Source organism: Tachyglossus aculeatus, chromosome 4 (genome assembly GCF_015852505.1).
Source record: "Tachyglossus aculeatus isolate mTacAcu1 chromosome 4, mTacAcu1.pri, whole genome shotgun sequence".
NCBI classification, from domain to species: Eukaryota; Metazoa; Chordata; class Mammalia; order Monotremata; family Tachyglossidae; genus Tachyglossus; species Tachyglossus aculeatus.
This window is the reverse complement of record NC_052069.1, coordinates 96191184-96206949: the sequence shown is the minus strand read 5'-3', so window position 1 is coordinate 96206949 and position 15766 is coordinate 96191184. Positions and strand designations below refer to the sequence as shown.

The window sequence follows — 15766 nt, the reverse complement described above, 5'->3', positions numbered from 1 at the left end:
AGGAATAACAAGCTCCTCACCTAATAACAACCTTCCTCCTGAGGAATTGGTTTGTTCTGACCTTGTTCAGTTTAACTCTAGAAAAGTACTGGGATTTACCTGTATTTCAGCCGGTTTCAACTGGTGTCTGAAATGTCCCTGACTGAACTAGGCAGGGGCGTGAGCATTGGAAACAGACCCAATCAATGGTACTTAGTGCTTGACACATAGTAAGCTCTTAACAAATACCATCATTATTATTACAATACAATAGCGTTGATAGACATGATATGTTCCTTACCATCCATCATGGATTAACTGTCTCTGCTTAATTTCATATTTGCATGCTGAAGTATGAGAATGCAAACACAGTAAAATCTCTCTTCTAATAAACCTAACCAATCTCATATAATTAAATTTTCTTTGGGCCTCAGAAACCTGTTGGGTGATTTAAAGACCACTGTAGAAAGGATTTATATATAGCTAAATCTGCAAAAGCTGCCCCATCAGATTCATGATAATGAGGTTTTTACTGGAAGCCAAAGTTCTGCTGATTTTTTTTTTTTCAAGGTGAATGTATCAACAAGTTCTTTGTTGTCCTGGAAAGAAAGGAGGGAGCTCTGATCTGGTCTGATTAGGAACATAGGCTTGCTGAGCATAGATTGTGACTGGTGTACAGTGGCAATAATAATAATAATGATAATGAGTCATTCATTGTCATATTTATTGAGTGCTTACTGTGTGCAGAGCACTGTACTAAGCGCTTGGGAAGTACAAATTGGCAACATATAAAGATCAATCAATCAGTCGTATTTATTGAGGGCTTACTGTGTGCAGAGCACTGTACTAAGCGCTTGGGAAGTACAAGTTGGCAACAGTCAACAGTAGAGACAGTCCCTACCCAACAGTGGGCTCACAGTCTAAAAGGGGGAGACAGACAACAAAACAAGTAGACAGGTGTCAATACCATCAGAATAAATAGAATTATAGCTATATACACATCACTAATAAAATAAAGTAATATGAAGAAATATACATAAGTGCTGTGGGGAGGGGAAGGGGTAGAGCAGAGGGAGGGAGGGGGACAGAGGGGAGGAGGAGGAGAAGAAAAAGGGGGGCTCAGTCTGGGAAGACATCCTGAAGCAGGTAAGCTCTCGTTAGGGCTTTGAAGGGAGGAAGAGAGCTAGTTTGGCAGATGTGTGGAGGGAGGGCATTCCAGGTCAGAGGTAGGACATGGGCCAGGGGTCGACGGTGGGACGAATGAGAAACAGTGAGGAGGTTAGTGGCAGAAGAGCAGAGGGTGAGGGCTGGACTATAGAAGGAGAAAAGGGACGTGAGATAGGGGATTAGGTGATGGAGAGCTTTGAAGCCGAGAGTGAGGAGTTTCTGCTTGATTCGATGGTTGATAGGCAACCACTGGCAATTTTTGAAGAGGGGAGTGACATGCCCAGAGCATTTCCGTACAAAGATAAACCGGGCTGCAGAGTGAAGTATAGACTGAAGCGGGGAGAGACAGGAGGATGGGAGATCAGAAAGGAGGCTGATGCATTAATCCAGTCGGGATAGGATGAGAGAGTGAACTAGCAAGGTAGTGGTTTGATGGAGAGGAAAAGGTGGATCTTGGCGATGTTGAGGAGGTGAGACTGGCAGGTTTTGGTGACAGATTGGATGTGTGGGGTGAATGAGAGAGCAGAGTCAAGGATGACGACAATGTTGCGGGCTTGTGATATGGGAAGAATGGTAGTGCCGCCCACAGTGATGGGAAAGTTAGGGAGAGGACAGGGTTTGGGATGGAAGATAAGAAGCTCAGTCTTGGACATGTTGAGTTTTAGATGGCAGGCAGACATCCAGATGGAGATGTCCTGAAGGCAGGAGGAGATATGAGCCAATACAGCTTCCATGCTAGTTCATTGTCGCCAGGACCATAGAGAATTCTTTTTCCAGATCCAGAAGATACTCAGTCTTGCTGTCTCAGTCCTTGTCCCGGTTTGGGCCACTACCCTCCTCTACCCTTGGGCCCTGGGGCTCCAACATCCGGCTGTCGCCATCGAACTGCAGGAAGACCCTCCTGTCCACATAGCCGAGGGCCACACAGAGGGGCAGCCCTGGGCAAGGCTCAGACACCATGGTGAAGTCATAGTGCAGATGGTGACACCCAGTCCGGGAGCAGAGAAGCAGCAGTGGGAGGAGGAAGCAGAGCGGACTGCGGGGACCCAAGACGTGGCCCAGCGCGGAGTGGGGAGCAGCCGGGCCCGCCACACTCGGTGCCATCCTGCCACCCTGCAGCTCCTTTTCCAGCTTCTGCAGCTCCTCCAGGTGCCCAGTGAAAGATGGGCAGTGAAAGACATTTTTTTATGGCATTTATTAAGCTCTATGTGCAAAGCACTGTTCTAAGTGCTGGGGAGGTTACAAGGTGATCAGGTTGTCCCACTGGGAGCTCACAGTCTTTATTTCCATTTTACAGAAGAGGTAACTGAGGCACAGAAAAGTTAAGTGACTTGCCCAAAGTCACACAGCTGACAATTGGCTGAGCCGGGATTTGAACCCATGACCTCTGACTCCAAAGCCCGAGCTCTTTCCACTGAGCCATGCTGCTTCTCTGCCCTCTACATTTAACAAATGATGGCATTGATGTTAAATGCTTACTATGTGCCTAGCACTGGGGTAGATACAAGGTAATCAGGTTATCCCACATGGGGCTCAGGAATCAGTGGTATTTACTGAGCCTATATTTCATGTAGAGCACTGTACTAAGTGCTTGGGAGAGTACATTGCACAGGAGTTGGTAGACATGGTCCCTGCATACAACAAGCTTATGGTCTAAAGGGTAACCTGTTGGCATCTCTGCCCTTCCTCTTATAGGTTTTATTTCCAGGCTTCGGATACTGACAGCCTTGCTCCTACAAACTCTTACCTGTGGTTTCTCCTGGAAAACCCAAGTGCCTGGGTCTTATTTGTCCTGAGGGGGCAAAAAGTTTGATGATTCTACCTGTGCTGTCAGTGACTCCTCCACTCCATTGGAACTGCCCTTGCTAATGATAATAGTAATTATGGTATTTAAGTGCTCTTTAGGTACCATGCAATGTTCTGATCTCTGGGGTAGATACAGGACACTGGAGTAGAAAGTGCTGTAGACTTTGAGCTTGTTGTGGGCAGGGAATATCACTGTTTACTGTTGTACTTTCCCAGTCATTTAATAAAGTGCCCTGCACACAGTAAGTGCTTAATAAATACAATTGAATGAATACATGTTAATCAGGTTGGACACAGTCCCTATCCCACATGGTGCTCACACTCTAAAATGGAGAGAGTAAGATTTAATCTCCTTTTTACAAATGAGGTAATTGAGGCAAAAAGAAGTTAAGTGACTAGCCCAAGGTCAAACAGCATGCATGTGGTGGAGCTGGGATTAGAACCCACATCCTATGACTACCAGGCTGGTGCCCTTTCCACAAGGCCACACTGCTTCTCGCACCAATGATCTCTTCCTTGACAAATTTAATGGGCTCTACTCCATCTTAATCCCCTTAACCTCTCAGCTGCCTTTAACACTGTCGACCACCCCCTTCTGCTAGAAACATGATCAAACCTTGGCTTTGCTGATGAGGTCCTCTTCTGGTTCTCTTATGTCTCTGACCACTCCTTCTCAGCCTTTTACTCAGGCTCCCCCCTCTGCCACCTCCCCATCTAATGTTTGTCCCCCAAGGCTCAGTTCTGAGTCCCTTTCCATTTTCCATTTACACTTACTCCCTTGGAAAACTCATTTGCTCCCACAGCTTCAACTACTATCTCTACAAGGATGATCCCCAAATCTACCTCTCTCTCTGCATCTCACATTTCCTCCTGCCTTCAGGAAATCACTACTTGGATGTCCCACCAACACCTCAAACTTCACATGTCCAAGACAGAGCTCCTCATCTTCCCACCCAAAACCTGTTCTTCCCCTGAGTTTCCCATTACTACGGACAGCCCATTGTGGGCTGCGATTGTCTCTCTTTATTGCTGAATTGTACTTTCCAAGTGCTTAGACAATGCTCTGCACACAGTAAGCACTCAACAAATACAATTGAATGAATGAACACAACTACCCTCCCTATCTCACAAGCTTGTAACCTTGGCATTATCTTTGACATCTCTCTCATTCATCCCAAATATTCAGTCTTTCACCAAATCCCGTCAGTTCTACTTTTACAACATTGCTAAAATTTGCCCGTTCCTCTGCATCCAAACTGCTTCTCTGCTGATCCAAAAACTGTTATCCCTCCTTGCCTACTACATCTGCTTCCTCTCTGACCTCCCTGCCCTTGGCAAAAAAAAATAGAGTTAATAATAATAATAATAATGATAGCATTTATTAAGCGCTTACTATGTGCAATGCACTGTTCTAAGCGCAGGAGAGGTTACAAGGTGATCAGGTTGTCCCACGTGGGGCTCACAGTGTTAATCCCCATTTTCCAGATGAGGTAGCTGAGGCACAGAGAAGTTGTGACTTGCCCAAAGTCACACAGATGACAATTGGCAGAGCCAGGATTTGAACCCATGACCTCTGACTCCAAAGCCTGTGCTCTTTTCACTGAGCCATGCTGCTCTTAGTTGTGATACCTTCCCTGACTACAAGAAGCCTGTGCTTCTTGGAATGTATTGCAAAGACCCAAGATGAATTTTCCAAAGAGGGTAAGATGGAAGGATTGAGTAAAGTAGCCAGAAGGCTTCTAAAGTTTTCCAACTGAAAAGGAGCATATGTCCCTCAAGTAAAATATTGTGTTTTTAAGAGGATTATGTTTAACAGTTCAGTTGGCAAATCTTTAAATGTTGTGAAGGAAAGCTACCATATCGAATTATAAATCAAAACTAGTACAAAATACCTACCAAGAGGCAGTAAAATATTCTGGGGGGTGGGGGTGGGTCATCTGTGCAGGGTGGTGAGGGGGCTACTTGTGTGGGGGTGGGGGGGAGGCGCACACTTGGAGTCATCACGTGTGTTTGCTTTTTTTTTTGTAAAATGATTTCACTAGTCAGACCCAGGCTTTTACAGTGCTAAATGTACAAATTGGAGGGAAGACTTTCCTCTGTGCAGCAGAACCTCGTTGTCAGCCAGCCACAGATCTGCAATATGCCAATTTTAAAAGCGCAATTCACTGAAGTTAAGAATGTTGAATTGGCACAGAAGGACTACCAGCTGGTAGGGATTTTCCAAGCCCCCATCAAGATGTTTGAAACTATATTTAATGTGTAAGACAGCTTCAAGCAGTTTGTTGCTTCTCCATAAATGATAGTTTGTGAATCATTTGGAAATGCAAGTTTAGTGAAATTTGAGTGGGGTTTTTTGTTTTAGTACTGTAGTCTTCAAACAGTGCCATTTAAAAAGAGCCAAAGAACATTTTGAGTTCAGGACAGAGCCAGCCAGGCAATCTCCCTTCTAGACTTCGTGCTGTTCCCCATGTCTGGAACAACCCCTCCACTTCCCATTTCTCCCTCTCTTTGTAAAACCAATAGGAAAATCACCATCTTCGTCCAGAATCCTTCTGAAATTACCCTGCTATTTATTTTGGGAAGACTTGGTGTCAGGAAGAGAACTATTCTTTATCAAAAACTTATTTCCAGAAATTGACTTTTCTTTTGGGTTCCACTTCAAATTTTTTAAGAGCCAGAAAAAACTAAGGAAGCCTACTTTCCACCACCTCAAACCATATTCTCTCCTCAAACCAGCCTTCTGACACGTAGAAGAGGGAATTATTCCTTAATACAGTGCTCTGCACCCAGTAAGCACTTAAAAAATACCATTGTTTGGAAAGCTAAGGGGTCCCTGACACCACAGGAAATTCAATTCCCCACCCTTCTCAATTAGCCATTGCAGCAAGATGGCAGAGTGGACAGAGAGGACCTGGGTTCTACTTCTGATCTGCTGCTGTAGGGCCCTGAGCAAGTCATCGTACTTCTCTGTGCCTCAACTTCCTCTTATGTAAAATGGGGATTCACTACCTCCCAACCCTTTGAGTGGGCACCCCATGTGTCTGACTTTATCTTGTATCTACTCCAGTGTTCACTGCAGTGCTTGGCATACAGTAAGTGCTTAACAAATACCACTGTAATCAATCATTTATTGATTTTATTTATATATGAATATACAGTTGTATTTGAGTGTTTACTGTGTGCACAGCACAGTACTAAGCACTTGGGAGTGTACAATATAACAATAAACAGATTCCCTGCCCACAACAAGCTTACAGCCTAGAAGGGGAGACAGACAACATAAATTACAGATATGTACATAAGTGCTATGGGGCAGGGAAGGGGTGGTGAACAAAGGGAGCAAGTCAGAGTGACACAGGGAGTAGGAGAAGAGGAAAGGAGGGTTGAAGAAGGGAAGGCCTCTTGGAGATGTGCTTTCAATAAGGCTTTGAAGAGGGGGAGAGTAATTATCTCTCGGATATGAGGGAGGGTGTTCCAGGCCAGAGGCAGGATATGGGTAAGAGGTTGACCACAAGATAAATGAGATTGATGTACAGTGAGAAGGTTAGCACCAGGGGAGATAAATGTGTGGCCTGGGTTGTAGGAGAGTAGTGAGGTAAGATAGGAGGGGGCAAGGTGAATGAGTACTTTGAAGCCAATGGTGTGGAGTTTTTGTTTGTGGAGGTAGATGGGCAGCCACTGGAAATTTTTGAGGAGGGGGAACCATGGTCTGAATGGTTTTGTAGAAAAATGATCTGGGCAGCCACTGGAAATTTTTGAGGAGGAGGAACCATATTCTGAACGGTTTTGTAGAAAAAAAGATCTGGGCAGCAGAGTGAAGTAAGGACAGGAGGCTAGTAGGTCAGCAAGGAGGCTGATACAGAAATCAAGATGGTATAGTATAAGTGATTGGATTAACATAGTAGCAGTTTGGAGAGGAAAGGATGGATTTTAAGTGATGTTGTGAAGGTGGACCCAACATGAATCTAATCAATATGCATAAATACTAGAGAAGGTTGGGGAAGGCTCATTGGAGGAGGTGGGATGTTAAAGGGGTTTAGAATAAAGGGCAGGGATTTAGGGAAGGAGTTCCAAGCCAGGGGAAAATTTAATATGCATAAATGCTGTGAATGGGTATGAATGCCCTGGTTATCTTTTGGATTGGGGTGTTAGAAATTAATTTTAAGGAGCCATTCTTGGAGCAGGTAGGATTTAAGTGGATTTTGAAGATGGGGGAAGACTGCATTACGGCAGAGTTGGCAGGAGAGGCAGTTCCAAGCCAGGGGAACAGTATGAGCAAGGGGTAGAAAGTTGGAGAGTCAAAACAGAAGTAAAGTTAGAAGACAGACTTGGGGGGAGCAAAGAACGAGACCTTGGGAGAAGCAGATGAAGCACATTTTTGTAATGTTTGTGTGGTCTCCTCTCTCATTGGTTGTCACTGGGGAGGCAAAGTGGCCTAGAGGAAAGAACCCGGGCCTTGGAAGTCAGAGGACTTGAGTTCTGATACCGGCTCTGCCTTTTGCCTGCTATGGATTTTCTGCAAGACACTTAACTTCTTTGTGGCTCAATTTCCTCATCTCTAAAATGGGATTAAATTCCTGTTCTTCCTCAGATTGTGAGCTCTATTTGGGACAGGTATTGTGTCTCGTATTTACCCCAGGGTTTAGTACCGTACTTGGCATATTATTACTATAGCAAAAACCTGGACTAGAATCCAAGTGTCCTGAATTCATTCAGTCATATTTATTGAGCGCTTACTGTGTGCAGAGCACTGCATTAAGTGCTTAATCTGAGGCATGCTCTTTTCCCGGACCAGCAGCAGTCCTAAAGCATCAATCAATAAATATGAGTGCTTACTCTGTAATGAGCACTGAATTAAGCACTTGGGAGAGTGCAATAGCATTAGTAGACATGATCCCAGACCTCAAAGATTTTACAATCAACCTAGCAGTTGAGAGAGACACTAAAGAACAAGTAGGAGGAAGCAATACAGTCTAGAGATGCACATAAGTGCAATGTGAGGCTGAGTAGCCTAGCACTTAGTACAGTGCTCAGCATGCAGTAAGTGCTCAGTAAGTGCAATTGATTGCTAAAGTGGTGGCTGTGGGAGGAAGGGGTAATAATAATTATGGTAATTAAGCACTTACTATGTGCCAAGCACTGTTCTAAGCACTGGGGTAGATCATCATCATCATCAATCGTATTTATTGAGCGCTTACTATGTGCAGAGCACTGTACTAAGCACTTGGGAAGTACAAATTGGCAACATATAGAGACAGTCCCTACCCAACAGTGGGCTCACAGTCTAAAAGGGGGAGACAGAGAACAAAACCAAACATACTAACAAAATAAAATAAATAGAGTAGATATGTACAAATAAAATAAATAAATAGAGTAATAAATATGTACAAACATATATACAGGGTAGATATAAGGTAATCAAGTTGAACTCAGTCCCTTTCCCACGTGAGGCTCACAGTCTCAATCCCCATTTTACAGATGAGGAAACTGAGGCTCAGAGAAGTTGTAACATGTCTAAGGTCACACAGCAGACGAATGACTTCTGACTCCCAAACCCGTGCTCTTGCCACTAGACCATGCTGCTTCTCTTGGCCAGTAAGGTGGGGAGATAAAATTAATGAGGAAAGCCCTCCCAGAGGGGCTCCGAAGGGCTCACGAAGATTCTCACTGGCAACCCAGAATTGAATTCTATCAGTGACTTCTGCTACTTAGGCAAAGTTATCCAGTGATGGTCTGAAAGTAGTAAAATAAATATGAAAAGCCAAATTACACAAGTCTACTGAATAGAGTACAGTATCAGTGTGAAATGAAGGTGTAGTGCTGGTCAACTTTGGTTATGGTGCCTGGATGTGGAAACATATGTGTAGTTATATCGTATGCCATTTAAATCAAAAGACAGGATTGTCTTTAATGAAAAAGATGCAACATGGCTTAGTGGAAGAAATCCAGGACTGGGAATCTGATGACCTGAGTTTGTTTCCTCATCCGTAAAATGGGTATTAAATTCCTGTTCTCTCCTCTAGACTGTGAGCCACATGTGGGACAGCGATGCTGTTGGATCTGATATACTTGTGTTTACCTCAGTATTTAGAACAGTGCTTGGCACATAGTAAGGATTTATCAAATACTATTATTGTTATCAACGTTATTAATGATTAGAATTCCAGCTCTGCCACTTGCCTGTTGTGTGACCTTGGGCAAGTGAGGTAACATCTCTGTGCCTCAGCTTCCTCATCTGTAAAGTGGGAATTAAATAACTGTTCACCCTCCTGCTTAGACTATGAGCTCTGGGTGGGAAAAGGATTGTCTCTGATCTGATTGTATTGTGTCTACCTCAGTACTTGGTGCATCATAAGTTCTTAGCAAAGACCACAATCATTATTAGGATTGCAAATAGTAAGCTCCTGGAATTGTCAGTCTATCAGCATTGAAACTATATCCACTTCAACACAACGTGTTTAAAATGAAGGGCAACAGCTTCTCTTAATCATTGTGTTCTTTAAATTTTGAAATACTGTGAAAGCAACAGACAAGTAGTGATTACTCATATATTTTTCACAAAGGATGGCTATTGACTTGTGGCTTTATTTCAGATCTGAAGATCCATCTCCAGACTACTGACTATGGAAATTTCTTGGAGAGCCAAACAGGCCCTCTCACCGTTTCTACCATTGACAATGAAATGAGGAAGAAATTATGTGCAGAATTTCACTATTTCAGAAACCACTCCTTGGAGCCACTCAGCACATTCTTTACTTTTATTACGTAAGTGAAACTGTGTCCCTGCAAAGAGGCAGCCCCCAGTTAGTCACCAAGAGATAGGGAGAAGCTGAAAATATTCTGGTAGTGCTTCACAGACTTACACATGTGTAAAGCTGAGTAAAAAAAGACTTTAAGTCTTCCAGAATTTTTAAGAAAGAAAGAATTTGGGGAACTCCGGTCTTAATGCTCACTGAACCAGAATTTTGATGAAAACAATCTCTGCTTTGATTTCATGGTCCTTCGTTGGCATTTCATTCTTTCAAAAGAATCAGTGAGCACCTACTCTGTGCAGAGCACTGTACTAAGCACTGGGGAAGAGTAGAAGCAGCATGGCTTAGTGGCTAGAACATGGGGCTGGGAGTCAGAAGGACCTGAGTTTTAATCCCAGCTCTTCTACTTGTCTGTTAAGTGACCTTGTGTAAGTCTCTTAACTTCTCTGGGACTCAGACAAATGGAGGAGCCAGAATTTGAAACCAGGACCTTCTGACTCCCAGGCCCATGCTCTATTAACTAGGCCATGCTACTTCTGTGCAGATGTCCCAGCCACCTGACATAACTAAACCATCCCAGCTAGAGCTGTATGTGCCAGCACTAGCTGAGCTGCATCTATATTAGCAGGATCAACAGAGTTGGTAGACATCTTACCTAACCACAGTGAGCTTACAATCTAGATGGGGAGATCAGCATGGCTCAGTGGAAAGAGCACAGGCTTGGGAGTCAGAGGTCATGGGTTCTAATCCCGGCTCTGCCACATGTCTGCTGTGTGACCTTGGGCAAGTCAACTTCTCTGAGCCTCAGTTACCTCATCTGTAAAATGGGAATTAAGACTGTGAACCCCACGTGGGACAGCCTGATCACCTTGTATCCCCTCCAGCGCTTAGAACAGTGTTTTGCACATAGTAAGTGCTTAATAAATGCCATCATTATTATTATTATTACTATTTCAAATGCATTCCTATTCTTTCATATAAAATTATGTAGCTCAGCAGACTCTTCAGAGCTGAGAACTAGATGTGCGTAACATCCCAGAATGCACCTTGAAAATCTTCCCTGATTTTCACTGTCATCCAGACACCTCCTGTAGGTAAAGTTTATGATTTGGAAAAAGGTTTCCAGCAATGAATCCTTGGAGGAGAGTTGGACCAGGTGCTGTGAAAATTGGCATTCCATTTGCTTCCTCACACTGTCCCCCTAGGTCTGGGTTTATGTGTGAAAAGTATCTGAAGAAAATTGCACATCATTCTGGTCTCCTGACAGCAGCTTTGTCACTGATTTAGGGAATGAGAGCTCAGTGCTGGTCGACCAACTGAGAGAAGTGAGCTTGAAATAGTTTCACAGGTTTTTTTTTCTTTTAACTCCCATCTGCTTCTGTTGGTACAGACAGAGAATTGTTAGGTCCAAACCACAGCTGTTACTTAAAGCATCGTGAAACTTCCTATTTATATAGCAGGAGCAGATTTGATTTTTAAAAATTTGCAAAACAGAGTTACCCTACTTTGCCAGTGCCAAAAATAGTGACATTTCCTACTCAAACTAGAAAGTGCTGCAGCTAGAAACAGTGTTTTGGACACTTATCATCCAGATGACAAGAAGAGTGAGGGTTTGCAGCATGGTGTTTGTCTAGATTGAGGTGTGACATTTTCTGTATCCAAATGTGTGAGCCAGGACAATCCACCATGGGCTTCTGGCCCTTTGTTCTCTGTGGCATCAGTTGTAACAGGGGCTGTGATTATTTCTGTGTATATAACTGTCTCCCTGGGCTTGTGCACAGAGAGCCTATGATTGTATCTGGGGCTTTGGAATGCATAGTTCGTTTATTCATTCAGTTGTATTTAATTGAGGGCTTAATGTGTGCAGAGTACTGTATGAAGCGTTTGGGAGACTACAGTATAACAATAAACAGACAAATGCCCTGTCCACAGGACTACCACCTCTGCAGCTATGGCAGGTGCTGAGTCTTCCCCGAGCCCTCTCTTCTCACCTGTTCCTCCTGTGCTGTTCTAGTTTTTGCTGGGCCCCAGGTAAGGCTGGCCACTGATTTCTGTCAAGAACCCTGGACATAGAGACCCATCTGATCCCCTGTGCATTAAGCTGATTACACAGTGTAAACACGGTAACATCCGAGGTACCACTTTGTGAAAGGATGAGAAGCAACATGGCCTAGTGGGTAGAGCCCATGCCTGGGAGTTAGGACTTGGATTCTAATCCAGGTTCTGCCACTTGTCTACTCTGTGACCTTGGGGAAGTCACTTAACTGCTCTGAACCTCAGTTCCCTCATGTGTAAAATGGGGATTAAGACCCTGAGCCCCATTTGGGCCAGGGACTGTGTCCAATCTGATAAAGTTGTATCTCCCCAGTGCTTGGCGTACAATGCCTGGCACATAGAAAGTGCTTAACAAATACCAGTTTTAAAAATGTACTCTGATTTCCCCCAAACCTAGAGCATTTCTCTGGGGAGCTTCTGACTCCAGAACTATTGCATTTCCCTCCCAAGTCCCTCAGGGATAGACAATTACTCTCTCTACTCCAAAACCTTTTTGAAAGCACATTTCATCTAAGAGGCCTTCCTGGATTAAGCCTTCTTTTCCTTTTCTTCCATTTCCTTCTGTGTCACCCTGACTTACTCCCTTTATTCATCCCCCTCTCACAGCCCCACGGCACTTAGGTACTTATCTTTCATTTTATTGTATTAATGTGTCTCTCTTCCTCTAGGCTTGGTAAGCTCGTTGTGGACAGGAAATGTCTGTTCATATTATTATTGTACTCTCCCAAGCGCTTAGTACAGTGCTCTGCACACAGGGCTCAATAAATATGACTGACTTTACACAGGCAACATGTCTGAGACTCAGGGCTCAGTGGCAGGGCATGCCTCAGAGAAAGTTGGGTACTGAAAATTAGAAAGAAAAAAATGCCAGATATAGACAGCTCCTTTGTCTCTGTACTGCACAAAAGTTCGACTGGTCCATTATAAAATCAGACAACTATCGCTAGTGGTTACCCTAGTCCTGATGGAAGTGAGAGCACTTGGAAACCCTGCAAGAACCAATCAATCAATTGTATTTATTGAACACTTACTGGGTGCAGAACATTGTACTAAATGCTTGGGAGTGTACAATACAGCAGAGTCAGTAGATACGTTCCCTGCAAAACAAGCTTACACAATTTTTCTTTATAAATGGTAAGTAGTCCTGGATAATCACAATGAGCTCACAGTCTAGAGGGGGAGACTGACATTAATATAAATAAATTATGGATCGGTACTTAAGTGCTTTGGGGCTGAGAGGGGTGAATAAAGGGAGCAAATCAGGGCAACACAGAAGGAAGTGGACAAAGAAGAAATGAAGGCTTGGTCAGGGAACGCCTCTTGGAGGAGATGTGCCTTCAATAAGACTTTAAAAGCTGAGAGAGTAATTGTCAGCTATGAAGAGGGAGGGTGGACTAGTCCTCTAGAGTGTAAGCTCACTGTGGGCAGGGAATTCTCTATCAAGTCTGTTATATTGTACTCTCCTAAGCACTTACTATAGTGATCTGCAGGAAGTACTCAATAAATACCATTGATTGCTTGACTGATTGACCAGGAGCCAGTGAGGCTAGAAACAAGGCTCTGTTGCCCCTGTGAGAGGGAGGAAGAAGTGAGGCTGATGCTGTGGAGAAGAGTGGACCCCTACCTCAAACTTTGGCTGGCCCCCATGGAAGCTGTTGTGGCAGCGACCAGAACTTAGCTTGTCCAGGCCCTCCGGAGGGGTGATAGCTTGAGAATGCATTTGTGTGTGTCTGGGGGTTGCTATATGTGCAGTTGAGTGAGTGGGAGTGTGAGGTAGAGGTAGGTAATAATAATAATAATAATAGTAATTGTGGTATTTGTTAAGCACTTACTATGTACTAAGCACTGGGGTAGATACAAGGTAATCAGGTTGTCCCAAGTGGGGCTCACAGTCTTAATCCCCATTTTACAGATGGAGTAACTGAGGTTCAGAGAAGACAAGTGACTTGTCCAACGTCACACAGCAGACAAGTGGCAGAGCTGGGATTAGAACCTACGTCCTCTGACTCCCGAGCCCGTGTTCTTGCCACTAGGCCATGCTTGATCTCTTAAAGTGCTGCTTCTTTTTTTTGCAGGAGGGGGAGAGTGTGTGTGTGTGCGCGCACGCACATGTGGCTGCCTGAAGGGGATAGAGCTTCCCTTATTGCCATCTAAAAACAATAATTACAATTATGGTAATTGTTAAGCACTTACTACGTGCCAAGCACTGTTATCAGTGCTGGGGTAGATACAAATTAATCAGGTTGGACACAGTCTCTGTCCCACGTGGGACTCACACTCTTAATCACCATTTTGCAGATGAGGTAACTGGGGCCCAGAGAAGTTAAGTGCCTTGCCCAAAGTCACACAGCAAAGAAGTTGTGGAGCCTAACCCTAACCCTGGGTTGGGGGTTTTGCTGGTCACTCACTGAAGTGGGAAACAGTGATGAGAGATGAGGAAGCATTGTTTGGGAGTCAGGATGTCTAGGGCCTGGAATGCCCTCCCTCTGCCCATCCGCCAAGCTAGCTGTCTTCCTCCCTTCAAGGCCCTACTGAGAGCTCACCTCCTCCAGGAGGCCTTCCCAGACTTAGCCCCTTCCTTTCTCTCCCCCTCATCCCCCTCTCCATCCCCCCATCTTACCTCCTTCCCTTCCCCACAGCACATATATATATGTATATATGTTTGTACATATTTATCACTCTATTTATTTTACTTGTACATATCTATTCTATTTTATTTTGTTAGTATGTTTGGTTTTGTTCTCTGTCTCCCCCTTTTAGACTGTGAGCCCACTGTTGGGTAGGGACTGTCTCTATATGTTGCCAATTTGTACTTCCCAAGCGTTTAGTACAGTGCTCTGCACACAGTAAGTGCTCAATAAATGCGATTGATGATGATGATGATGATGATCAGAAAGAGGGCAGTTGTGCAAGGAGAGACAGCTGCACATAACATATCTGGAGCCAGTGCAAGAGATGTGATAAAGCAGGCCTGGTGGTTTAGTATCAAGGAGCAATCTAGCTAGCAAGTAAAGTTGGTGGGAAGCAGCGTGGCCTGCGAAACAGCACAAGATTGGGAGTCATAGGGCTTGGATTCTAATCCTGGCCCCCGCTACTTGTCTGCTACATGATCTTGGCCAGATCATGTAACTTGCCTGGGCCTCAGTTTCCTAATCTGAAAGGAAGGATTAAATCCTATTCCCTCATACTTAGACTGTGAATCTTTTATTGGATAGGGACTATGTCCATCCTGAATATCTTGTATTTACCCCAGGTCTTAGAACAATGCTCAGCACAGTCTTCTCTTGTCTTATGCTGTCGAGTAATCTTCGACTCATAGCGACTCCATGGACACATCTCTCCCAGAACGCCCCACCTCCATTTACAATCATTCTGGTAGTGTATCCATAGAGTTTTCTTGGTAAAAATATGAGAGTGTTTTACCAGTGCCTGATTCTGTGCAGTAAACTTGAGTCTCTGTCTTCGACTCTCTCCCATGCTCAGGTAAGTTTTGACTTGTAGCAGATTGCCTCCCACTCGCTAGCCACTGCCCAATTCATTCATTCATTCAGTCGTATTTATTGAGTGCTTACTATGTGCAGAGCACTGTACTAAGCACTTGGGAAGTACAAGTTGGCAACATATTCCAAGCTAGAAATGGAATGGGTATGCCTCTCCTTGACTTTCCCTCTTGCAGATGAGACTAGTTGAGTACTGAAAACTCTCCAGGTGCGGTCAATCAATCAATCAATCGTATTTATTGAGTGCTTACTGTGTGCAGAGCACTGTACTAAGCGCTTGGGAAGTACAAGTTGGCAACATATAGAGACAGTCCCTACCCAACAGTGGGCTCACAGTCTAAAAGGGGAAGACAGAGAACAAAACCAAACATATTAACAAAATAAAATAAATAGAATAGATATGTACAGGTAAAATAAATAGAGTAATAAATATGTACAAACATATATACATATATACAGGTGCTGTGGGGAAGGGAAGGACGTAAGATGGGGGGATGGATAGGGGAC

The 15766-nt window shown here is 44.1% G+C and overlaps 1 protein-coding gene across 1 annotated transcript in view; it reads left to right on the top strand.

The window, feature by feature from the left end:
* Positions 1–15766, top strand: part of ATP6V0D2 (ATPase H+ transporting V0 subunit d2) — a 30239-nt gene that overhangs the window by 3427 nt on the left and 11046 nt on the right. Inside the window, exon 2 of the mRNA XM_038745993.1 lies at positions 9546–9717. Within this exon, the coding sequence (XP_038601921.1) occupies positions 9546–9717 (172 nt within the window). The remainder of the gene's footprint in view (positions 1–9545; positions 9718–15766) is intronic.